Source organism: Canis lupus, chromosome 24 (assembly GCF_048164855.1).
Source record: "Canis lupus baileyi chromosome 24, mCanLup2.hap1, whole genome shotgun sequence".
In the NCBI taxonomy this organism is placed as follows: Eukaryota; Metazoa; Chordata; class Mammalia; order Carnivora; family Canidae; genus Canis; species Canis lupus.
Genome location: NC_132861.1, coordinates 52,071,369 through 52,098,406, shown reverse-complemented (window position 1 = coordinate 52,098,406; position 27,038 = coordinate 52,071,369). Strand labels below are relative to the sequence as shown.

The 27,038-nt window shown below is 40.8% G+C and overlaps 2 protein-coding genes across 5 annotated transcripts; both read right to left on the bottom strand.

Annotated features, from left to right (window-relative positions):
* LOC140616324 (olfactory receptor 9S13-like) lies at window positions 1-27,029 on the bottom strand. Of its 4 annotated transcripts, none has more exons than XM_072796946.1 (2): window positions 26,902-27,029; window positions 1-1,201 (listed from the first exon to the last, which is right to left on the bottom strand). In XM_072796946.1, exon 2 carries the CDS (start codon window positions 1,120-1,122, stop codon window positions 172-174), a length of 951 nt encoding a protein of 316 aa, XP_072653047.1. In that variant the 5' UTR covers window positions 1,123-1,201; window positions 26,902-27,029; the 3' UTR covers window positions 1-171. The 4 variants fall into 4 exon arrangements, with proteins under 4 accessions (XP_072653047.1, XP_072653045.1, XP_072653046.1 ...); XM_072796944.1 differs by lacking the exon at window positions 26,902-27,029 and adding an exon at window positions 11,497-11,628; XM_072796945.1 differs by lacking the exon at window positions 26,902-27,029 and adding an exon at window positions 11,461-11,583.
* LOC140616323 (olfactory receptor 9S13-like) lies at window positions 11,497-27,038 on the bottom strand. The gene is made up of 2 exons (XM_072796943.1): window positions 26,902-27,038; window positions 11,497-13,765 (listed from the first exon to the last, which is right to left on the bottom strand). Exon 2 carries the CDS (start codon window positions 13,321-13,323, stop codon window positions 12,373-12,375), a length of 951 nt encoding a protein of 316 aa, XP_072653044.1. The 5' UTR covers window positions 13,324-13,765; window positions 26,902-27,038; the 3' UTR covers window positions 11,497-12,372.

Below are 27,038 nucleotides of genomic sequence, written 5' to 3'. Positions count from 1 at the left end.
GTCCATTAAATGCTTTTAATCAACATTGATTGAAAGAGTAAATGAATCAGTTTTTCAACATGTCCAATTCCATCTGGAAGTGATGAGGTTTGAGGAGGTCCTCATAGTTCAGTGTCTCCCTGAGGCCTCCATCCAGCCTGCAAGACACACTGACTCCCTTCAGCACATCCTTCACATGGCCGTGTGTTTCTGGCCCAGCCTCCGCAGGGCCTCCTTCACATCCTTGTTTCGCAGACTGTAGATGAGGGGATTGAGCATTGGGATGACCAGCGTGTAGAAGACAGAGACTACCTTGCCCTGCTCCATGGACTCAATTGCTCCTGGCTGGGCATACATGACAAAAACAGTCCCAAAAAATAGGGTCACTGCAGTCATGTGGGAGCCACAGGTGGAGAAGATCTTGCGTCTCCCAGCTCCTGACCGCATCCTCAGGATGGTCACTGTGATGTAGCCATAGGAGATGAGGATCACAATCGTCACAGCCACTATGATGAGCCCACAGATGCCAAACAAGAGAAGTTCATTGATGGCCGTGTTGCCACAGGCGATCTGGAGCAGAGGGGGCACATCACAGAAGAAATGGTTGATGCGGTTGGAGCTGCAGAATGGGAGGTGGAATGTGAAGCTGGTCTGCACAACAGAGTTGAAGCAGCCTCCACAGTAGGCGCCCAGCACCAGGCGAGTGCAGGCAGACTGGCACATGGTGGTGGGGTAGCGCAAGGGGCTACAGATGGCCATGAAGCGGTCATAGGCCATGACACCCAAGAGGAAACCTTCAGTTGTGACCAGCAGGGAGAAAAAGAATAACTGGGTGGCACATCCTGTAAAGGTGATGACCTTGGATGAGGAGAAGAAGTTGGCCAGTGCATTGGGGGCGATGACAGATGAGTAGCACAAGTCCAGGAAGGAGAGGTTCTTGAGGAAGAAGTACATTGGGGAGTGCAGTCGGGCATCCAGGGTGATAACGATGATCATGAGGAGGTTACCCAGGACAGTCACCATGTACAGGGCCAGGAACACAGCAAAGAGCAGGGCCTGGGTCTCCAGACCACCTTCAAATCCCTCCAGCACAAAATCTTGAAGGTAGACCATGGAGAGGTTTCCATTACTGTAGGATGGCATGAGCCTCAGTCCTCACCAGGGGTATTACTTCTTCAGTATAGGCAGTTTAAGTAGGTCAAGCTAAATTCCCTGCTGAAGACTATTTAGAAGATAAATAACAACAAAAAATCTGATTGAAGATATAATGGAGTTAATGGTTTAGCAAAGAATTACTCAACAAAATTCAATATACACAGAGGCCCAGGGATTCATCACTCAGAGCTTTTTTATCCCTTGATTCCTAAGCCAATTTTGAAGAGGAATCTGAGAGGCCAGGTAGCTGAGCAGTGAGGTTTTGTTTGTCTTGCAGAGCTAATGCTGACAGTGGTTGGTTACTAGGGACCAGGCAGGATGTACCATAGCAGTGAGATAAATCTGACCATTTCAATCACTGAAAGTGTTAAGATGTTATCTGAGCGCTAGTGCCTCTGACACCTTGCATAAGTAAACATATCTCAAGAGGCAGACACATTATCTTAGACTGCAGGTACTATCTACAAAAGTTCTGTTTAAATAATGCCAGACATTTTTAAAAATTGAATTATGAATTAAAATAACATAAAAACATAAACAATAAACAAGAAAAATGCAAAGGGATTTCAGATTTTGGAATTCACACACATAAGCGTTAAAGTTATTATGTTTAAAGAATAAAAGATGAGACTAAGAATTTTAGCAGAAATGTGAAAGGTGTAAAGCAAATAATATGTAACTTTTTAAAGTACAATGACTAAAATTAGGAATTCAATGAATGAGTTTTACAGATTAGAAATAGTTAAGGAGAAAATTTGTGAACTAGAATACCAATCAGTAGAAAATATTCAGAGTGAAACATTGAGAGACTAAAAGATAGAAGAAAAATCCAGAAATGAGGGTTAGAGACAAAAGATATAGAAAAATACATAGTATGAGCTCCTAAAAAAGAGGAAAAGAGATAAATAGGCTGAATCAGAGCTTGAAGAAATAATGGCCAAGTATTATCTCAAACCAATGAATGATATTATTTTTTTTTAATTTTTATTTATTTATGATAGTCACACAGAGAGAGGGAGAGAGAGGCAGAGACACAGGCAGAGGGAGAAGCAGGCTCCATGCACCGGGAGCCCGACGTGGGATTCGATCCCGGGACTCCAGGATCGCACCCTGGGCCAAAGGCAGGCGCCAAACCGCTGCGCCACCCAGGGATCCCTGAATGATATTATTCTATAAATTCAATAACACTTCAAATTAAAGCAGGATTTATACAAAGAACACCAAACTTGGGCATGTCATAGGAAATATTTAGAACCAAATAAATAGAAAAACATTAAAAACAGCTTGAGAATGAACCATAGCCACTTCAGGGATGCCTGGTTGGGACAGTCAATGAGGTCTTCCACTCCTGGATTCTGGGATGTGTATGTAGCTCAGCAGTTGATCATCTGCCTTAGGCTAGAGCGGGATCCCAGGGTCATGTGGTTGAGTCCTGCATCGAGTTCCCAGGGGAGGTGGGTGGGTGGGGGGAGCCTGTTTCTCTCTCTGCCTGTGTCTCTGTCTCTCTCTCTCCGTGTCTCTCATGAATAAATAAATAAAATCTTTTTTTTTAAAACCCTCCTGGCTTTTGCTCAGATTGTGGTCCCAGAGTTGTGAGATTGAGCCTCATGACAGGCACACATTCAGCAGAGAGTCTGCTTGAGACCCTCTCTCCCTTTCCCACTGCCTCTCCCACCTAAAATAAATAAATAAATAAATAAATAAATTAATTAATTAATTAATTAATTAATCTTTTCTATAAAAGAAGACATAGTCGCTTCAAAGTATGAACATTAGAATTAAGACTGACAATTATCTTACCAGATTAAAATAATGGAAGCAAAAATAAAAGGATTTCTATTTTCCTTTGTTCAAAGAAAATAATTACCAACATCTACCAAAAAGTATCCTTCAAGGCTCAAAGTGAATTTAGCAATAATAGTTAAGACTTCAAGACTCCGCTGAATATTGAATACAAAAACAAAACTAAGTATCAGTAAGAAATAACAGATTTGAACAGCATTATAAACCAAATAGACCTAACAGGCATACATAGAGCACACTGTGTCCCCATTGATAGCAGAATACATTAATAGCAGAACACGGTGCATGGGAAACATAATCCAGGATAGCCGATATGTTAGTTCACAAAGCAAGTCTCAATAAATGTTAAAAGATTTAAAGTACATGATGTATGTTCTCCAGACAAAATGGAATGAAATCACAGAACAACCACATAGGGCAATTTGGAAAGCTTACAGACATGTGGAAGCTAAACAACATATTTTTAAATCACAATGAAAATTATAAAATATTTTGAGATTAATGAAAATGGAGACACAACACCCCCAAACTTAGGAGATACAATGAAAGAAGACTCAGAAATTTATAGCTATAAACACCAACATTAAAAAAATATTTAAAATCAATTATTTAAGTTTCCATCTTAGGAAAGAAAGAGTAACAATACAAAACTAAACTCAAAGCATAAAGAATGAGATAATAAAGGTTGGAGAAGACAAAAATGAATTAGAGGAAAGTAATATAAGGCAGAAAATCAAAGACATTAAAAGTTAGTTCCCCAAAAAGTTTAGCCAACTTCACATTCAGTTAGATTGACCTAAAAAATCAGAATTAAATTTCTAAAATCAGGACTGAAAGCAGACACGTGACTTCTGAACTTACATAAATAAAAAGTATCGTAAGAATATATTGGAACAATCGTATGCTAACACATTAGCTAACCTAATGAAATGAACAAATTCCTGGAAACACTCAAACTGACATAACCAACCCAAGGAGAAATAGAAAATCTGAGAAGACATATAACAAAGAGATTGACTCAGTAGTCAAAAACATTTCTAACAAAGAGAAGTTCAGGACCAGATGGTTTCAGTGGTGACTTTTACCAATGAATATAAGAATTAACATATGTACAACTCAAAGTCTAAAAATGTAGATAGGAGAAACCACTTCTTAATTCATTCCGTAAGGCCTGTATTGTTTTCACACAAAATGGAGACAAAGATATTTCAAGAAAATGAAGCTAAAGATCAATATGTCTTAGGAATATAGATACAAGAATCCTTGTCAAAATATGAGCAAGCTAAATAAGCAGAACTTCACAAGGACTATACAGCATGAGACAAGTGAGAGTTATCTCAGGAATGCAAGAGTGGAGCAATATACAAAAATCATTCAATGTGATACACCATACAAGTGGAATTCAGGGAAAATAACCACATGATGATCTCAGTAGATACATAAAAACTACAAAACATTGCTGAACAGAATGCAAGAAGAAATGTAAAGATATCCCATGTTCATGGACTGGAAGACTTACTAATGTCAGGATGTAGTAATCCCCAAATTTACACACAGATTCAATTATAATCCTATTAAAATTCCAATTGTCTTCTTTGATTTGGGGCAGAAATCGCCCTAAATAGTGAAAACAATATTTAAAAGGACAAAGTAGGAGCACTAACACTTCCTGATTTTAAAACTGACTTTGAACCAGAGCAGTGTTGTATTTACACAAGGATAGACATAGACCAAAGAAAAGGAATCAAGAATACAGAAATAAACTCACACATCTGAGATTTTCAACAAGGGGCCCACCAGCACCATCCAACAGTAAAAAATAGTCTTTTTCACAAATGGTGATGGAAAAACTAAATATCCAATATCCACATGCAAAAGAATTAAGTAAGAGCTTTACTTCACATCACATACAAAAATTAACTCAAAACGGACAAAGACCTAAATGCATGTGCTAAAATTATAAAATTATTAGATGTTAAAGAGACATCAATGTCATTTATTGTGACTTGGGATTAGTCAGCAATTTCTTAGATATGACATCAAAGTACAAACAACAAAATAGATTAAAACTAAAATAAGGGATCCCTGGGTGGCACAGCGGTTTGGCGCCTGCCTTTGGCCCAGGGCGTGATCCCGGAGACCCGGGATCGAATCCCACGTCGGGCTCTGGGTGCATGGAGCCTGCTTCTCCCTCTGCCTGTGTCTCTGCCTCTCTCTCTCTCTCTGTGTGTCACTATCATAAATAAATAAAAATTAAAAAAAAAATAAAAATAAAATAAGATAAAATAGACAAATTGAACATCAAAATTAAAATATTGCACATTGAAGGACACTATCAAGAATATGAAACAGCCCATTTTATGGGAGAAAATTTTAAAAAATTACATATATTATAGGGATCTGTTATTCATTGAATAACATATATTATTCATTGAATATACGGAACTCTTCCACTCAGCAACAAAAAGACTCAAATTTTACTTTTTAAGATTTTTTATTTTATTTATTCATGAGACACACACACACAGAGAGGCAGAGAGATAGTCAGAGGGGGAAGCAGCCTCCCTTGAGGGAGCCTGATGTGGGACTCGATCCCAGGACCTCGGGATCAAGATCTGAGCTAAAAGCAGACCCTCAACCACAGAGCCACCCACTCAGCCTGACAGTCAAATTTTAAAATGGGTAAAGGACCTGCATGGATATTTCTCCAAAGTTAATATACAAGTGGCCAATAAGTATAAGAGAAGTTATTCAATGTCATTAGTCAAGAGGGAACTGTGGAACAAAACCACTATGAGATTCCACTTCATTTGTTAGAAGGGTTACAATTATTTTTAAAGATAGAGAAGAACAAGGGTTGGTGAGAATTTGGAAATTAGAACCTTCATATACAGCAGGTACAAATATAAGAGTGCTACAGCCTCTGTAGAAAATAGCTTTCCCATTCCACAGAAAGTTAGACACAGGGTTTGCCTATGACCCACCCTAATCCACATGTAGGGATGTGTCCAAGAGAATTGACAATATATGTTCACATACAAGCCTGTTCACAAATGTTCATAATAGCAATATTCATAATAGCTAAAAGCAAATGTGAGCCAAATGTCCATCAAATGGTGGAGAGATAAACAAAATGTGAAATATTTATACAGTGGCAACATCAGTATGAAGCCATTAAAGAAGTGAAATTCTTTTGTGGGGGTTAGGGAGGGAGCACACAGGTGAGCAGGGGGAGGGGCAGAGGGAGAATCTTAAGCAGGATCCATGCCCAGCATGGAGTCCAATATGGGGCTTGACTCACAACCCTGAGATCATGACCTGCACCCAAATCAAGAGTCAGATGCTGAACTGACTGAACCACCCAGGATACACCGTGGATGACCCTTGGAAACATTATGCTGAGTAAATGAAGCTTGACACAAAAGACTGAATAATCTATTGTTCCATTTATATAAAATGTGCAGAAGAGGGACAGAAGTGCATTTGTATTTGCCAAAATATGGTTGGGAGAGAGGGAAAGGAGAGTGCTAATGGGTATAGGGTTTCTTGTGTGATGGAACTATTCTGGAACCAGAAAGTTGAACATGGTGGATATAATAAAATGAAAGACCACACTTGTTTGTAAACTTTGAACTGGTAAAATTGTGACTTTTATGTCATGTGAGATTATTCCTCAATTTAAAATTTTAAAAATACAAATAATGAAGGTTAAATAAGAACATTTACCAGCTATTTAAAATGAGAGAATTTAATTGAGGCACATCAAATATGTTAAAAATCCATGTGTTCATCATACCAAAAAAACCACTTCATTGGTTATCTTAGGAGATGCTGAGGGAATCCACGCAGTGATGCTCATAGTGAGGAAATAAATGTTTAGAGGGATTATCCCTTTATAGAAAATTGCAGCTAATAAATAAAGATTGAATTACACAATTTGAATTTATCGTCCTATAATCCCCTAATGAAACAATGAATTTAGGTAAGATTACTGATGGCTACTAATATTAGAAAACAAGAAATGCAGCCAGGTGGACCCCTAAGTGGAAGTACGCAGAACACTTATGAAATATTCCTGCAAAAAAAATCAATCGTGAGCCAGACTGAGCCTCTAGGGCCTACCAGTTACTGGAAATATAAGGAGCAACAAAGTATGCCAATCAACACTACAGGGACATGATCAGCAAAATCTGTCATGTGTGTGAGTGGCTTTGCAGGATAAACAATCTGTTTTCTTCAATAAATAAGGTGAAGTAATAATTTTGAAATGAAAACAGAGGGACAGGAAGCCAGTGAATGAGAGACTTTAGAGGCATCATGAGAGCACGGTGTAAGGATGTTAATCCTGTTCCAAAACAAACTATAAAGGAAAAATGAGTCAATCAGGACAATTAAAACACTAAATGGCAATTTCATAATATTAAGAAGACATTATTAATTGTTTTATAGATAATAGTGACATTGGAGTTATCTTTCTTTAAAGTCCTCACTCTAATCCCTCAGTTTAGAGGGATTAGATATGATTGGCTCTAGGTTGATAATATTGAAGTTGGTGGGTGCTATAGGTAATCCATTACTACTCTAGTTTCATGTCTGTGTGTTTGAGAACAGCCATAATAAAGAGAGGCCTTTATCTAAAAATAAATAAAATAAAACTAAGTGAAGAGAATTGGTCTCACACAGGAAGAAAAGCAGACGTGACCTTTAGGTAGCAGGAAACTGACCTTGGGGACGAGGGGAGCTCAGTGATGGCAGAAAGAATGAAGGTTATGAAAAATGGCCCCAAATGGATATACCTAAATAAATACAGATTTTATGAAATGTACATCAGGTTGAAAATGGAGAAAGTAAAAAATACAGGTAATTGAGAGTAAATACCTAGAGTAAAAACAGTTTCCTCATTGTTCAGAACATCAATAAAAAATACTAATGTCAGTTATGTTAGGTCAAGAATGCAATTTGTAATTTGTTTGCCACCCCTAACAAAAGAAAAAGAATACTAAACAAATGTAAAACTTCCAAGCTAATATAAAGAAAAGGTGGAATAATACTTTTTTCAATGAATGCAAAAAATGGAAGAAGAGAGAGAGAAAAAATAAATATTGCTAATGAACTCAGTATGCATACAGCCTAAAAATGGGGTATTATGTGAAGGACTAAAGTGTCTTGTACAACATGATTGGAATGAAGTTTCCAATGAAAAGATGTTCCAGTAGGCAGGTTGAAGAAACAAAACTTAACCATACACTATATAAGAGATAGAAAAAGCAACAAAATTGTTGAAAACAAAGTGATGGAAACAAACACAGCAAACTAACATTCCACCAAACAACCACACGACACCACAGTTGCTATACTAATCCCAAAGCCCAATTCAGGATAAAAACACCAGCTGAGAAGAAGACACTTCACAGTGACGAGAAACATTTGGTTCCCCCGAGACGGGCAACCGTGTTAAATGTGTGAGCACCTGCTAGAAGAGCCTCAGGGTGTACAAAGCAAAACTGGGCACTTACGGGAGAAAAGTACAAATCCACAACTATGTGAGAGATTTTAACCCCCTCCCTTGGAACTGATAGAACAATCTCACAAGGTGCCAACCTGGATATGGAACGTTTAGGCAGTAACATAGTGACCATAACCTAAAGGAGCACGGCACAAAATGGCAAGATGTATATTCTTTGTTTTCTTTTTCCTAAAAGTTTTTGTTTAAAGTCCAGTAGAGTTAAGAGAGTATAATATTAGTTTCAGGTGTACAGTATAGTGATTCAGCCCTTCTATACAGCACCTGGTGCTTATCACGACAGGTGTGCTCCTTCATCCCCATCGCCTCGAGCCCCCCATCCCAGGCCCACCGCCCCTCTCTTACCCTCAGTGTGTTCTCTGTAGTTCAGAGTCTGTTTTCTGGTTTGCTTCTTTCCTTTCTTCCCCTATGTTCATTTGTTTTGTTTCTGAAATTCCACACATGAGTGAGATCATATGATAATTGTCTTTCTCTGACTTTATGTAGCATAATACCCTCTATATCCACCCATGTTATTGTAAATGGCAAGACTTCATGGGTTTTTATGGCTGAGTAATACTGCATTGCATGTATATATCACCTCTTTATCAATCAGTCAGAGGATGTACATTATTTTCAAGAGTATAAATAACACATTAATACATTGGCTATATTCTGGACTCATTGCAGCTTTCAACAAATTTCAAAGGACTGAAGGTGTAAAAAATATATTTGTGTGCAATTTATATGAAACCAGGCCAAAAGTAAATCACAAATAGATCATTTAAAAATCCAAAAAAATAAAAATAAAATCCTTGTGTATTTTTATTTTTAAAAGTACTTCTAAGTAAGCCATGGGTGTAAACAAGAATTTTGAAATATAGAAATTGCATAAGATGAGTAACAAAAGTAGCAGCTTGGATGCATTACCGTCTGTGTTTAAAGGCAAATTTATAGGCTTAAGTCCATATGTAAGAAAAGTAGAAAAACAGGAAATAGTATTCGTCTGAAAATATTATAAAAAATTAGTGCATGAATCCCAAAAAATGGAAAGGAAGAAAGTAAAGAAGAAAATTTATTAAATACAAAACAGACATACACCAGAGAGATGTTATAACAAAAGGTGATAATTTAGGATGACTGATCAAATAACCAGACTTTTGAGGGATGAAGGAGAAAAGGCAGAAATTACTGAGGTCGGGAATGAAAGGAGGTTATCACTGAGATCCTTGAATCGGAGTGGATCGTGACAGAGTGTTTTCATAAACTTGAAAAGTTGTGGAATTTGCAAACCACGAGAAAGATTTCCCCCAACCCAAATGTCTCAATAATGAACGAGGTTGAAGATCTGTAAGTTTCATAATTCTTGAGAAGTGTGATATGTATTGTAAAATCTTTCCATGGAAAAGGTTCCAGGACTAGATGGCTTTGCAGTGGAAAGTAAATACCTTTACTAACTATGACCAAGTCTACCAAAACTGAATCTTACAAAAAGCTTCAAAACAATAGAAGGAAAATTTCCATGTTATTTTATGAGGCTCGTGTAATATTAATGCCAAACTCTAACAAGGATATTATAAGAAATTTTTTACAATTACACTATCTCAATCACAAGTATATAAGCAAATTTACCAAACAAAATCTGATTAAGTACCATATAAAACTTATGGTATGCCCAACACCAAGTGTCTGTATTCCAGGAATGCATAAACTGTAGAGAGAAACCAAAGTAGACTTAAGTAACATGGTGGGATTCCAGATCCCCAAACTGGAACACTCAATATTGCAAAGATGCCAGTTCTCCCCAGTGAAGTGAGTCACTGCGATTTTTTATTGTGGAATCTGAAGAGGTGATCCTAAAACCATGTTGAATTGCAACACTAGTGTTTCCAAGACAGTTTTGAGAAATTATCAAGGGGGGGATTTGCACTATCAGCAAACAGCGAGGGGGATTTGCACTATCAGCAACTCACAGTAGGTGTGATGAAACAATGATAGCGACAGAGGATAGGCCATCTGAGTACGGAACACAACAGAGAGCCTGGAAGTCAACTCAGTGCTTGTTAGACACCCCATTTACCAAACAGGTGGGTAGTCTATGGAAAAGTAAAAAAATCTGGGTCAATTAAGAGTCATAGGCTAACCACTGAGATTTGGCTCTTACCTCATACTAGACACACAAAAGAGTCCAGGCTGAATGCAGAGTTAGATTTGAAAGCAAAATAGTGATGAGAGTAGAGGAGACCCTCCAGGTCCTCAAGCAGGAAAGTGCCTCCCAAATGTCCCGTGCAGGGAGCAAAAAGGAGTAAAGCACGAAGGAAATACCTTGAGGATGGAGCTACATGAAAATCGAGAGAGTCTGCAGAGTGTGTCAAGGCAGAGCACAGCTTGGGAAGGCACACTGCAATACATGATGGGAAACCGACTTGTCTGCATGATATATAAGTAATCCTTGACCCACAAGAATAAGACAAGCCTGTAGAAATGCGAGAGACAGGTAGAAGCGATGTGCAGAGGAGAGGAGCCAAATGTGCTGGACACATTTGAAATGTGTCCTGTCTCCCCACGGGCTCTCCGTCACCTCTCTGATGAGACTGTTTCCTGTATGTGCCATAGGCAACCTGGTCACACCCCCTCTCACTGCCTGTGTCCCATCATATTGCACATGTTTGTTGTCATGTCTGCCTTCCTGCAGAGCCATGAGCTCCCAGGGCTGGCCTTGATCTACACTATTTCTGCATCCCCCACCCTGGGACCATGTCCCTTAGAAGTGTGTGCTCAGTTCTCTGGTGGGCTACTGATTTGAGCCTGAGAAATACATTTCAGGTCATGAGGGAGCCTGGTGCTGTGATCCTCTGATTAAAATGAAAACCTGTTCCTTCAGATGGAATGACCCTGATCCCAAATAGTGCTGGCCAGGGCAGGAGTGGGTCACCCTTTCAGCTGCTGAGGCAAGCCCTGAGTGCTTCCTGTCTACCATAACTCTGATGCCCCCCTTACACACTCGGTGTCTTTCATACCCTGGACTCCTGAGGGATGGCCGCCTTGACCTTTACCTCCTCCAGGTGAGGGTCATGACTGTTGAAGGTCACACAGCCCATGTCTATGCAGATGATGATGAGGTCGGCTTGTAGAACTGTCACCCCTCCTTCTTAGTTTTGGGTTCCCATGCAATGAAGAGAGTGTTGGGAGGGAGCAGGCGAGGGTCTTGGGGTCACAGGGGCTGTGTGGATGGGTGCTCCATGTTCAAGCTTCAGGAGCTCCTGGTTTCTGGTAGAAGCAGAGGAGGAAATGGCCTCAGCTCACTTCAGCTGCCACATCTTGTTGCTTCATCCAGGCAGTAGTAGTGCAAGGACGTGCACCTTGGGGTCACTGTGCTGGGAAGGTCTCTCCTCCTGAACTGCTGGGACTTGGAGCCTTGAATGGCCAATTAGGTGAGCTTGTTTGTCTTCTGGCCTCTGGAGTGTACTGGGACTCCCAGTTCCCCTGGGTACCACTGTCATCAAGCTCTGTCTGAACCCGTCTGCCCCTACACAGCTAGGCTCCAAAGCAGACAAGTCTCTCTGGGCCTCAGGTGTGAGCAGAAGAGAATCATAGACATCATGTGCCCACCTTAATGCCCGTCATCCGGTTACCCCATTCCCTATACCCTCCACTGCAGCAACCATTAATTTCTTTCCTATATGGAAGACTCATTTTTAACAATTTTATTCAGAAGAGAGCACTTGACCTAGGAACTACCATTTAATACATTTTTTCAGAACACAGTAATCATGTTGGTTGTAGATACAGGGTACAGCACATCTCTAAAGCTTATTCTTTTATGACAGCAGTTTATGTCTGTTACATAATAACTTCATCACCCCACCTGTGGCAATCTCCATACCCTCCATCAAGGTTGCAGGACACATTGACTCCCTTCAGCACATCCTTCACATGGTCGTGTGCTTCTGGCCCAGCCTCCGCAGGGCCTCCTTCACATCCTTGTTTCGTAGACTGTAGATGAGGGGATTGAGCATTGGGATGACCAGCGTGTAGAAGACAGAGACCACCTTGCCCTGCTCCATGGACTCAATTGCTCCTGGCTGGGCATACATGACAAAGAGAGTCCCAAAAAAGAGAGTCACTGCAGTCATGTGGGAGCCACAGGTGGAGAAGATCTTGCGTCTCCCAGTTCCTGAGCGCATCCTCAGGATGGTCACTGTGATGTAGCCATAGGAGATGAGGATCACAATCGTCACAGCCACTATGATGAGCCCACAGATGCCAAACAAGAGAAGTTCATTGATGGCCGTGTTGCCACAGGCGATCTGGAGCAGAGGGGGCACATCACAGAAGAAGTGGTTGATGCGGTTGGAGCTGCAGAATGGGAGGTGGAATGTGAAGCTGGTCTGCACAACAGAGTTGAAGCAGCCTCCACAGTAGGCACCCAGCAGCAGGCGAGTGCAGGCAGACTGGCACATGGTGATGGGGTAACGCAAGGGGTTACAGATGGCCATGAAGCGGTCATAGGCCATGACACCCAGGAGGAAGCCTTCAGTTGTGGCCAGCAAGGAGAAAAAGAAAAACTGGGTGGCACATCCTGCAAAGGTGATGACCTTGGACGAGGAGAAGAAGTTGGCCAGTGCATTTGGGGCAATGACAGATGAGTAGCACAAGTCCACAAAGGAGAGGTTCTTGAGAAAGAAGTACATTGGGGAGTGCAGGCGGGCATCCAGGGTGATAACGATGATCATGAGGAGGTTACCCAGCACAGTCACCATGTACAGGGCGAGGAACACAGCAAAGAGCAGGGCCTGGGTCCTAAGGCCACCTGCAAATCCCTCCAGCACAAAATCTTGAAAGTAGACCTTGGAGAGGTTTCCATTATTGTGCAATGGCATGAGCCTCAGTCCTCCCGACGGGAATTACCCCTCCTTGTTGGCAAAATAAGTGGGTCAAGCTAAACTCCTGCTGAAGACTATTTAGAACAGATAAACAACAACAAAAAATCTAGTTGAAGATATAATGGAGTTAATGGTTTAGCAAAGAATTAATAAACAAAATTCAAGATAGACGCATAGGTCCAAGGATTTCAATACTGAAGATTTCTTCTTCCCTTCATTCCTAAGCCAATTGTGAAGAGGAATCTGATAGCCAGGTGGTTCATCAGTGAGATTTTCCCTGTCTTCCAGAGCTAATGTGATAATGATTGGTTACTACTGGAGCAGCCAGGATGCACCATGGGAGTGAGTTAAATCAGGAGTAAGTATGCAGCTGAGCTTCTGACCATTTCAATCACTGATAGTATATTAAGACACGATCTGAATGCTATGCTCTAAAACCCTGCAAAAATAAACATATATCAAGTTGAAGACATGTTATCCTAGACTGCAGATGTTTTCTCTAAAAGTTTTTGTAACTACTGCCAGACAGAATTAAAAAATTGAATTCCTGTAATAAAAATTAAAATTACCCGACCATAGAGAAACCCCAAGAGGTTTCCGATTTTGGTGTAACACATATGTAAATTTTATATAAAGTTATTATTTTAAAGAATGAAAGATGAGCGATGCCTGGGTGGCTCAGTGGTTAGGGCCTGCCTTTGCCCCAGGGCGTGATCCTGGAGTCCCGGGATCGAGTCCCACGTTGGGTTTCCTGCATGGAACCTGCTTCTCCCTATGCCTGTGTCTCTGCCTCTCTCTCTCTCTCTCTCTGTGTGTGTGTTTCTGTCTCTGTATCTCTCATGAATAATTTTTTTAAAAAAAGAATGAAAGTTGAGAGTTACAATCTTATTTGAAATTTGCAAGCAATAAAGAATAATATGTAACAGTTTAGAAGTACAATGGCTAAAATTAGGAACTCAATGAATGAATTTTAAAGATTAGCTAAGAAGAAAATTAGTGAACTAGAATACGGATCAGTGGAAAATACTCAGAGTGAAGTATTGAGAGACAAAAGGACAGAAAAAATCAGAAATGAGTGTTAGAGATCAACAACATAGAGATATACATATTATGAATTCCGTAAAAAGATTAAAGAGATTAATATGCTGAATCAGTGCTTGAAGAGTTAATGGCCAGGTGTTATCTCAAAACAATGAAAGATATTATTCTACAGATTCATTAACCTACAAAATCACCCCAGTGACAGTGGGTCCTTGACGGAGGGACCTGGGGGCTGATGCACAACACGCTCCTCCCCGGTGGCTCGTCCGCGTCCCCCTGGGAGCTTGTAAAAGCCTGAAGCCCAGGGTGCACCCCCCACCAGCTCGGTCAAGGGTGGGCCCCAGGCCCTGCACGCTGCTTCTCGGAGTGGCCCAGACGGCCCCGTGAGCCGCGAGGTGGAGAAGCCCCAACACGGGGTCCTCTGTGCAGCGACTGTGAGTCCCCGGCCCCGCTGCCCCCTCCCCGGCGGCTCAGGAGAGCTCTAGGAGCCCTCTGTCGCACGGGAAATGAAAGAGCCTCTAGGGAGCTAGTGGCCACAATGCACCACACCGGGCTCGTTTCCTTGCACTTCTGGAAGCAGGGACGCCCGAGACCAGGGTACCAGCGGGTTTCTCCAGGGCCTGTCTCCTTGGCTTGAGGAGGCTATCCCCGCCACCCGGGGCCCCCACATGGCCTCCCTCTATATGTATCTCCTTATAGGGACACCAGTCAGACTGGATTGGGTAACCTACAAAATCAAAGCAGCATTTATACAATGAACGCCACACTTGGACATATCATAGTAAAAATATTTAGAGTCAAAATAAAGAGAAAAGTATAAAAGCATTCTGAGAAAGAAAACAATCACTTCAGGGGCACCTAAGTGGAACAGTCGGTTAGGACTCTGATTCCTGGCTTCTGCTCAGGTTGTGATCTCAGAGTTGTGAGATTGGTTACCATGGCAGGCTCACATTCAGCACAGAATCTGTTTGAGACCCTCGCTCCCTTTCCCAGTGCCCCTCCTCTAAAATAAATAATAAAACCTTTCTTTACAAAAAAGACAAAAAAGAAGACATAGTCATTTCAATGTTTAAAGTTAGAAATAAGACTGACAATTGTCTTACCAGATTAAAAATAATGGAAGCCAAGGAAATATATTTTCCTTTCTTCAAAGAAAATAATTATCAACTATTATTCTGCATCTAGCCAAACATATCCTTCAGAACTCAAAGTGAATGTAGCTGTAACAATTAAGGAGTCAATCCATTTACAATTGTATCCAAAAGCATAAGATACCTAGGAATAAACCAACCAAAGAAGTAAAGGATCCATACCCTAAAAATACAGAACACTTGTGAAAGAAATTGAGGAAGTCACAAAGAGATGGAAAAATATTCCATCCTCACAGATTGGAAGAATTAATATTGTGAAAATGTCTCTGCTACCCAGGGCAATTTACACATTCAATGCAATCCCTATCAAAATCCCATGGACTTGGGGGCAGCACCGGTGGCTCAGTGGTTTAGCACCGCCTTAGATCAGCTTAGGGCATGATCCTGGAGACAGGGGATTGAGTCCCACGTTGGGCTCCCTGCATGGAGCCTGCTTTTCCCTCTCTCTCTCTCTCTCTTTCTCTTATGAATAAATAAATAAAATCTTTTAAAAATATCCCATGGACTTTCATTAGGGAGTTGGAACAAATAATCTTAAGATTTGTGTGGAGTCAGAAAAGACCCCAAATAGCCAAGGGGATATTGAAAAAGAAAACCAGAGCCGGTGGCATCACAATGCCAAGTTTCAAGTTGTACTACAAAGCTGTGATCATCAAGACAGTGTGGTGCTGGCACAAAAAGAGACACATACATCAATGGAACAGAATAGAGAACCCAGAAATGGGCCCTCAACTCTATGGTCGACTAATATTCAACAAAGCAGGAAAGACTATCCAGTGGAAAAAGGACAGTCTCTTCAATAAATGGTGCTGGGAAAATTGGACAGCCATGTGTAGCAGAACGAAACGAGATCATTGTCTGACACCAGACAAAGATAAACTCAAAATGGATGAAAGATCTAAACGTGAGACAAGAATCCATCAAAATCCTAGGGGAGAACACAGGCAACACCCTTTTTGAAGTTGGCCACAGTAACTTCTTGCAAGATCTATCTATGAAGGCAAGAGAAACAAAAGCAAAAATGAACTATTGGGACTTCATCAAGATAAGAAGCTTCTGCACACCAAAGAAACAGTCAACAAAACACAAAGACAACCTACAGAATGGGAGAAGATATTTGCAAATTACCTATCAGATCAAGGGCTAGTTTCCAAGATCTATAAAGAACTTATTAAACTCAACAGCAAAGAAACGAACAGTCCAATCATGAAATGGGCAAAAGACATGAAGAGAAATCTCACAGAGGAAGACATAGACATGGCCAACAAGCACATGAGGAAATGCTCCGCATCACTGGCCATCAGGGAAATACAAATCAAAACCACCAGAAGATCCCACCTCACACCAGTGAGAATGGTGAAAATGAACAAGATGGGAAACAACAGATGTTGGAGAGGATGTGGAGAAAGAGGAACCCTCTTGCACTGTGATGGGAATGTGACCTGGTGCAGCCACTCTGAAAACTGTGTGGAGGTTCCTCAAAGAGTGAAAAATAGACCTGCCCTACGACCCAGCAATTGCACTGCTGGGGATTTACCCCAAAGATACAGATGCAGTGAAATGCCGGGACACCTGCACCCTGATGATTCTAGCAGCAATGTCCACAGTAGCCAAACTGTGGAAGGAGCCTCGGTGTCCATCGAAAGATGAATGGATAAAGAAGCTGTGGTCTCTGTATACAATGGGATATTCCTCAGCCACTAGAAATGACAAATACCCACCATTTGCTTCGACGTGGATGGAACTGGAGGGTATTATGCTGAGTGAAGTAAGTCAGTCCGAGAAGGACAATCATCATATGGTCTCACTCATATGGGGAATATAAAAATTGTGAATGGGATTAAAGGGAAAGGAGGGGAACTGAATGGGAAATATCCAAGAAGGTGACAGAACATGGAGGCTCCTGGTTCTGGGAAACGAACAAAGGGTGGTGGAAAGGGAGGTGAGTGGGGGGAAGGGTGATTGGGTGACGGGCACTGAGGGGGGCATCTGACGGGATGAGCACTGGGTGTTATGCTATATGTTGGCAAATAGAACTCCAATAAAAAATATAAAAAAAAGGAGGAGGTGCAAGATGGCAGAAGAGTAGGGTCCCCAAATCACCTGTCCCCACCAAATTACCTAGATAACTTTCAAATCATCCTGAAAATCTACGAATTCAGCCTGAGATTTAAAGACAGAACAGCTGAAATGCTACAGTGAGAAGAGTTCCCGCTTCTATCAAGGTAGGAAGACAGGGGAAAAAGAAATAAACAAAAGGCCTCCAAGGGGGAGGGGCCCCGCGAGGAGCCGGGCTGAGGCCGGGTCGAGTGTCCCCAGGACAGGAGAGCCCCGTCCCGGAGAAGCAGGAGCTGCACCAACCTTTCTGGGCGGAAAGGGGCTCGCAGGGAGATGGAGCAGGACCCAGGAGGGCGGGGATGCCCTCGGGCTCCCGGGGACACTAACAGACACCTGCGCCCCGGGGGAGTGCGCCGAGCTCCCTAAGGGCTGCAGCGCGCACGGCGGGACCCAGAGCAGCTCGGAGGGGCTCGGGGGCGGCTCCGCGGAGGGGGTTGCGCGGCCCGGGAGCGCGAATCCAACAGCGCAGGCCCGGGAGCACAGGGCGCTGGGACACAGCCCAGGATCCGGCCTCCCCCGGGACAGGCTGAGGCCAGGAGGGACCAGGACAGCGAGGACGCTCCTGCCCCGAGCTGAGCAGATCAGCGGCCCCGCCCGGAGCCTCCAGGCCCTGCAGAGGGAGAGCTCCAGAGCTACTGTGGGGGCTGACTCCAGGGCTGCAGAGCTGGCCCCGCCACTGCGGTTATTCCTCCTGGGGCCTCACGGGGTGAACAGCCCGCACTGAGCCCTGCACCAGGCAGGGGGCTGAGCAGCTCCCCCAAGTGCTAACACCTGAAAATGAGCACAGCAGGCCCCTCCCCCAGAAGACCAGCTAGACGGACAAGTTCCAGGGGAAGTCAAGGGACTTAAAGTATACAGAAGCAGAAGATACTCCCCCGTGTTTTTTCCTTTTCTTGTTTTTTTTTCTTCTTTTTGATTTCTGATTCCTTCCCCCACCCCTTTTTTCACCTTTCTTTCTTTTTCTCTTTTTCTTCTTTTTTCCTTTTTTCTACCTTTTTTCTTTTTTCTTTTTTTTTTCTTTCCTTCTCTCTCTCTCTTTTTCTCCTTTTCCCAATACAACTTGTTTTTGGCCACTCTGCACTGAACAAAATGACTAGAAGGAAAACCTCACCTCAAAAGAAAGAATCAGAAACAGTCCTCTCTCCCACAGAGTTACAAAATCTGGATTACAATTCAATGTCAGAAAGCCAATTCAGAAGCACTATTATAAAGCTACTGGTGGCTCTAGAAAAAAGCATAAAGGACTCAAGAGACTTCATGACTGCAGAATTTAGATCCAATCAGGCAGAAATTAAAAATCAATTGAATGAGATGCAATCCAAACTAGAAGTCCTAACGACGAGGGTTAACGAGGTGGGAGAACGAGTGAGTGACATAGAAGACAAGTTGATGACAAAGAGGGAAACTGAGAAAAAAAGAGACAGACAATTAAAAGACCATGAAGACAGATTAAGGGAAATAAACGACAGCTTGAGGAAGAAAAACCTATGTTTAATTGGGGTTCCCAAGGGCGCCGAAAGGGACAGAGGTCCAGAATATGTATTTGAACAAATCCTAGCTGAAAACTTTCCTAATCTGGGAAGGGAAACAGGCATTCAGATCCAGGAAATAGAGAGATCCCCCCCTAAAATCAATAAAAACCGTTCAACACCTCGACATTTAATAGTGAAGCTTGCAAATTCCAAAGATAAAGAGAAGATCCTTAAAGCAGCAAGAGACAAGAAATCCCTGACTTTTATGGGGAAGAGTATTAGGGTAACAGCAGACCTCTCCACAGAGACCTGGCAGGCCAGAAAGGGCTGGCAGGATATATTCAGGGTCCTAAATGAGAAGAACATGCAGCCAAGAATACTTTATCCAGCAAGGCTCTCATTCAAAATGGAAGGAGAGATAAAGAGCTTCCAAGTCAGGCAGAAACTGAAAGAATATGTGACCTCCAAACCAGCTCTGCAAGAAATTTTAAGGGGGACTCTTAAAATTCCCCTTTAAGAAGAAGGTCAGTGGAACAATCCATAAAAACAAGGACTGAATAGATATCATGATGACACTAAACTCATATCTGTCAATAGTAACTCTGAACATGAACGGGCTTAATGACCCCATCAAAAGGCGCAGGGTTTCAGACTGGATAAAAAAGCAGGACCCATCTATTTGCTGTCTACAAGAGACTCATTTTAGACAGAAGGACACCTACAACCTGAAAATAAAAGGTTGGAGAACCATTTACCCTTCAAATGGTCCTCAAAAGAAAGCAGGGGTAGCCATCCTTATATCAGATAAACTAAAATTTACCCCAAAGACTGTAGAGAGAGATGAAGAGGGACACTATATCAAACTTAAAGGATCTATCCAACAAGAGGACTTAACAATCCTCAATATATATGCCCCGAATGTGGGAGCTGCCAAATATTTAAACCAATTAATAACCAAAGTGAAGAAATACTTAGATAATAATACACTTATACTTGGTGACTTCAATCTAGCTCTTTCTACCCTCAATAGGTCTTCTAAGCACAACATCTCCAAAGAAACGAGAGCTTTAAATGATACACTGGACCAGATGGATTTCACAGATATCTACAGAACTTTACATCCAAACTCAACTGAATACACATTTTTCTCAAGTGCACATGGGACTTTCTCCAGAATAGACCACATACTGGGTCACAAATCGGGTCTGAACCGATACCAAAAGATTGGGATCATTCCCTCATATTCTCAGACCATAATGCCTTGAAATTAGAACTAAATCACAACACGAAGCTTGGAAGGACCTCAAACACGTGGAGGTTAAGGACCATCCTGCTAAAAGATGAAAGGGTCAATCAGGAAATTAAGGAAGAATTAAAAAGATTCATGGAAACTAATGAGAATGAAGACACAACTGTTCAAAACCTTTGGGATGCAGCAAAAGCAGTCCTGAGGGGGAAATATATCGCAATACAAGCATCCATTCAAAAACTGGAAAGAACTCAAATACAAAAGCTAACCTTACACATAAAGGAGCTAGAGAAAAAACAGCAGATGGACCCCACGCTCAGCAGAAGAAGAGAGTTAATTAAAATTTGAGCAGAACTCAATGAAATCAAGACCAGAAGAACTGTGGAACAGATCAACAGAACCAGGAGTTGGTTCTTTGAAAGAATTAATAACATAGATAAACCATTAGCCAACCTTATTAAAAAGAAGAGAGAGAAGACTCAAATTAATAAAATCATGAATGAGAAAGGAGAGATCACTACCAACACCAAGGAAATACAAACGATTTTAAAAACATATTATGAACAGCTATACGCCAATAAATTAGGCAATCTAGAAGAAATGGATGCATCCTGGAAAGCCACAAACTACCAAAACTGGAACAGGAAGAAATAGAAAACCTGAACAGGCCAATAACCAGGGAGGAAATTGAAGCAGTCATCAAAAACCTCCCAAGACACAAGAGTCCAGGGTCAGATGGCTTCCCAGGGGAATTCTATCAAACATTTAAAGAAGAAATCATACCTATTCTACTAAAGCTGTTTGGACAGATAGAAAGAGATGGAGTACTTCCAAATTCGTTCTATGAGGCCAGCATCACCTTAATTCCAAAACCAGACAAAGACCCTAAAAAAAATTTATAGCTATAAACACCAACTTTAAAAATAAACATCTCAAATCAATAATTTAACTTTCCATCTTAGGAAAGAAAGGAGAAAGAGAATAAAATACCTCATAGCAAATAGAACAAATAAAGGTTAGAGTAGAGGTAAAAGAATTAGAGTAAAATAATTCAGAATATAGATGATACTAACATTTAGTTCTCTGAGAAGTTTAACCGACTTGGCAAACCGTCTGCTAGATTCACCCCCAAAAAGCAGAATACTTAAATTTCTAAGATCAGAAAAAAACAGAGACATGACTTCTGATGTTATAGAATTAAAAAGTATTATAAGAACATATTGGAATATGGCATGCCAACACATTAGCTAACCTAGATAGAATGACCAAATTCCCAGAAATAGACTAACATAACTGACTCAAGGAGAAATAGAAAATCCGAGCAGACATATAATAAACCGATTGAGTCAATAGTCACGTAACATTTCTAACAAAGAAAAATTTAGGAACAGATGGTTTCAGTGGTGACTTTTACCAGTATACAAGAATTAACACACTGGTACACCTCAAATTCTAAAAATTAGATGGGAGAAAACACTTCCTAATTCATTCCATAAGGCCTGTATTATTCTCATGCAAAGTGGAAACAAAGATAGTGCAAGAAAACGAGGCTACAGACAAATATCTCATATGAAGATAGATACAAAAATCCTTATCAAAATACTAAAAGCTAAATGCAGCAGAACTTCACAGGATTATACAGCATAACCAAGTGAGAGTTATCCAGGAATACGAGAGTAGACCAATATACAAAAAAAATCACTCCATATAATACACCATAGACATGGAATTCAGGGGGAGAAACTACATGATCATCTTAGGAGATCCAAAAAAGTACAAATCATTGTGGAAAGATGAAGAGGACCCACATCAATGCGAGGATATCCCATGATCATGGACTGGAGGACTTACTAATGTCAAGATGTAGTACTCCTCATGTTTACATATAGATTCAATGTAATCCTATCAAAATCCAATTACCGTTTTATATTTTGTGGGTTTTTTTTGGCAAAAATTGACCCTAAATGGCTGAAAAAATATATGAAGAGACCAAAGTAAGAGGACTGACACTTCCTGATTTCAAAACTGACTTTGAAGCAGTGTTGTGCTTGCACGAGGATAGACATAGAGCAATGGAATAGAATCAAAATACAGAAATAAACTCACCTGTGATTTTCAACGAGGGGCCCAAGGGCACCATCCAACAGTGAAAAAAGAGTATTTTTCATAAATGTTGAGGAAAAAAGTGTATAATCCACATGCAAAAGAATGAATTAAGAGCTTTACCTCACACCACATACAAAAATTAACTAAAAATGGACAAATACCTAAATGCTTGTGCTAAAACTATAAAACTATATAGTGAGGTGAAATAGACATCAGTATCAATTATTGTGACTTGGGATTAGTCAGCAATTTCCTATATGACATCAAAGTACAGACTACAAAATAGGAGAATCAAAACTAAAATATGATAAAATAGACCAATTGAACTTCTTCTAAATTAAAATCTTGTGCATCAAAGGACACTCTCAAGACGATGAAGACAAAAATCTATATTAAGGTAAATACTTTTGACAATTGATACATATCTAATAAGGATAAAATATCCATGGAATATACAGAATTCCTCCAACTCAGCAACAAAAACACAGTCAAATGTTTAACTGGGCAAAGGGTTTGCATGGGCATTTCTCGAAAGATATATACAACTGGCCAATAAGTTAAAGAGACATTATTCAATGTCGTTAGTCAAGAGGGAACTGTGGAACAAAACCCCTATGAGATTCCACTTTGTTTGTTAGAATGGTTACAATTATTTTTTTTTAATTTTTATTTATTTATTTATGATAGTCACAGAGAGAGAGAGAGAGAGGGGCAGAGACACAGGCAGAGGGAGAAGCAGGCTCCATGCACCGGAAGCCCGACGTGGGATTCGATCCCGGGTCTCCAGGATCGCGCCCTGGGCCAAAGGCAGGCGCCAAACCGCTGCGCCACCCAGGGATCCCGAATGGTTACAATTATTTTTAAAGACTGAGAAGAACAAGGGTTGGTGAGAATTTGGAAAATAGAACCTTCATATCCGGCAGGTACAAATATAAGAGTGGCACAGCCTCTGTAGAAAGTAGTCTTGCCATCCCTCAAAAAGTTAGACACAGGGTTTCCCTATGACCCACCCTAATCCACATGTAGGGATATGCCCAGGAGAGTTGACAATATACGTTCACACACAAGCCTGTTCACAAGTGTTCATAGTAGCAATATTCGTAATAGCTAAAAAGCTAATGGAAGCTGAATGTCCATCAAATGGTGAAGAGATAAACAAAATGTGAAATATTCATACAGCGAAACAATATTCATCCACAAAAGAAATAAAGTTCTTGTGTGTGTGTGTGTGTGTGTGTGTGTGTGTGTGTGTGTGTGGTGGGGGGGTGGTTAGGGAGGGAGCACACAGGTGAGCAGGAGGAGGGGCAGAGGGAGAGAAGGGGAGAGGGGGAATCTTAAGCAGAATCCAGGCCCAGCATGGAGCCCAATATGGGGCTTGACTCACAACTCTGAGATCATGAGCTGAGCCCAAATCAAGAGTCGGATGCTGAACTGACCGAACCACCCAAGTTCCCTGAAAGAAATAAAGTTCTAGTACAAGATACATCATGGATGAGCCTTGAAAAAATTATGCTAAATAAATGAAGCTTGGCACAAAAGCCTGAATATTCTGTAAATTCATTTTATAAAATATGCAGAAGAGGGACAGAAGTGCATTTGTATTTGCCAAAATATGGTTGGGAGAGGGAAGGGAGAGTGCTGATGGGAATAGGGTTTCTTTGGGTGATGAAACTCTTGGAACCAGAGAGATGAACGCTGTGGATACAATAAAAAATGAAAGACCATGCTTATTTGTACACTTTGAACTGGAAAAAATGTCATGTGAGCTTTGTTCCTCAATTTAAGATTTTATTTATTTATTTTTTAAAATAAATTTATTTTTTATTGGTGTTCAAATTGCCAACATACAGAATAACACCCAGTGCTCATCCCGTCAAGTGCCCACCTCAGTGCCCGCCACCCAGTCACCCTCACCCCCCGCCCTCCTCCCCTTCCCTTCCACCTGCCCACCTCCCCCCTTCCACCACCCCTAGGTCGTTTTCCAGAGTTAGGAGTCTTTCATGTTCTGTCTCCCTTTCTGATATTTCCCACTTATTTTTTCTCCTTTCCCCTTTATTCCCTTTCACTATTTTTTATATTCCCCAAATTTAAAATTTTAAGAATACAATGAAGGTGAAATAAGAACACTTACCAGCATTTTATTTTTTAATTTTTGTATAGATTTATTTTTTATTGGTGTTCAATTTGCCAACATATAGAAGAACACCCAGGGCTCCTCCCATCAAGTGCCCCCCTCAGTGCCCGTCACCCAGTCACCCAACCCTCCGCCCACCTCCCTTTCTACCACCCCTAGTTCGTTTCCCAGAGTTAGGAGTCTCTCATGTTCTGTCTCCCTTTCTGATATTTCCCACTCATTTTTTCTCCTTTACCCTTTATTGCCTTTCACTATTTTTTATATTCCCCAAATGAATGAGACCATATCATGTTTGTCTTCTCCAATTGACTTATTTCACTCAGCATAATACCCCCAGTTCCATCCACGTTGAAGCAAATCTTACCAGCATTTTAAACTGAGAGAATTTAATTGAAGCATATCAAATGGATAAAAATTCACGAGTTTATAATACTGAAAATAAAAACCCCTTCATTGGCTTCTTTGGAGTATGATGCAGAGGGAAGCCACACAGTGACCCTCACAGTGAGGAAATCAATGTTTAGAGGGATTTTTCCTTTACAGAATATTGCAACTAATAAATGAAAATTGAAGTACAGAATTTGAATATTATCATCTGATAAACCCATAATGAAACAACAAGTTTAGGTAAGATTACTTATGGCTACTGTTACTACAGGACAAGAGATGCAGCCAGGTGGACCTCTCAGTGGAAGTACACTCAACACTTATGAAATATTCCTGCCAGAAAAATCAGTCATGAGTCCGACTGAGCCTCTAGAACCTACCAGTTACTGGAAATAAAAGGAACAACAGAATACGCTAATCAACCCTACAGGGACAAGGTCAGCAAAATCTGTCGTGTGTGAGAAGCTTTGCAGGATAAACCATCTGTTTGTTCAATAAAGAAGGTGAGTAGTAATATTGAAATGAAAATAGAGGGACAGGAAGCCAGTGAATGAGAGGTTTTAGAGGCATCATGAGAACATGGAGTAAGGATGTTATGAATCCTGTTCCAAAACATACCAGAAAGGACAAATGAGTCAATCAGGACAATTGAAACACTAAATGGCAATTCTATAATATTAAGAATTCATTATTAATTGTTTAAAGGATAATAGTAACATCAGAGTTGTCTTTCTTTAAAGTCTTCAATGTTTAAAGGGATTAGTTATGATGGGCTCTAGGTTGATAATATTGAAGTTGGTGGGTGCGATAGGTAATCCATTACTGCTCTAGTTTCATGTCCGTGTGTTTGAGAACAGCCATAATAAAGAGAGGCATGCATCTAAACATAAATAAAATAAAACTAAGTTAAGAGAATTTGTCTCACACAGGAGGAAAAGCAGACGTGACCTTTAGGTAGCAGGATACTGACCTTGAGGGTGAGGAGAGCTCAGAGATGGCATAAAGAATGAAGATTATAAAAAAGGGCCCCAATATGGATACACCTAAATAAATACAGATTTTATGCAATGCACATCAGGTTGAAAATGCAGAAAGTAAAGTACACCACACCAAAGACAGGTAATTGGGAGTAAATATGTAGAGTTGAAAGGGTTTCCTCATTGTTCAGGGAGTCAATAACTATACTAACGTAGGTTGTATTAGATCAAAATGTAAGTTGTAATCTGTTTGCCACCCCTAACAAAAGAAAAAAGAGCAAATGGAAGTAAAACGTAGAGCTAATATAATAAAGGTGGAATAATACTTTTCAATGAATGTTAAAAAAAAAACGGAGAAAGAAATAAAGAGCACTAAAGAACATGGTATACATAAAGCCTAAATTTATCTGTATTATGTGAAGGACTAAACTGTCTTGTGTACAACATGATTGAAGTGAAATTTCCAATGAAAAGTTGTGTGCTAGTAGGCAGGTTGAAGAAACAAAACTTAAAAATATGCAATCGGAGAAGGACAAACATTATATGTTCTCATTCATTTGGGGAATATAAATAATAGTGAAAGGGAATACAAGGGAAGGGAGAAGAAATGTGTGGGAAATATCAGAAAGGGAGACAGAACATAAAGACTCCTAACTCTGGGAAAAGAACTAGGGGTGGTGGAAGGAGAGGAGGGCGGGGGTTGGGGGTGAATGGGTGACGGGCACTGAGGGGGGGCGCTTGGTGGGATGAGCACTGGGTGTTATTCTGTATGTTGGCGAATTGAACACCAATAAAAAATAAATTTCTTATTAAAAATAATATGCAATATTAAGAGATATAAAAAGCAAACATAAAATGTTGAAAATGAAGGTGATGGGAACATACACAGCAAAATAATATTTTAGCAAAAACCACACACCACCACAGTTACTATACTAACCAGAAAGCCGACTTCAAAGTGGAAAAACCAGCTGAGAAGAGGACACTTCACAGTGATGAGAAACATTTGGTTCCCCCGAGACGGGCAACTGTGTTAAACGTGTGAGCACCTGCCAGAAGAGTCTTAGGATATACAAA

Coding starts and splice junctions, on each gene's coding strand:
- LOC140616324 (XM_072796946.1), bottom strand. CDS start 1,122: ATGCCATCCTACAGTAATGGAAACCTCTCCATGGTCTACCTTCAAGAT.
- LOC140616323 (XM_072796943.1), bottom strand. CDS start 13,323: ATGCCATTGCACAATAATGGAAACCTCTCCAAGGTCTACTTTCAAGAT.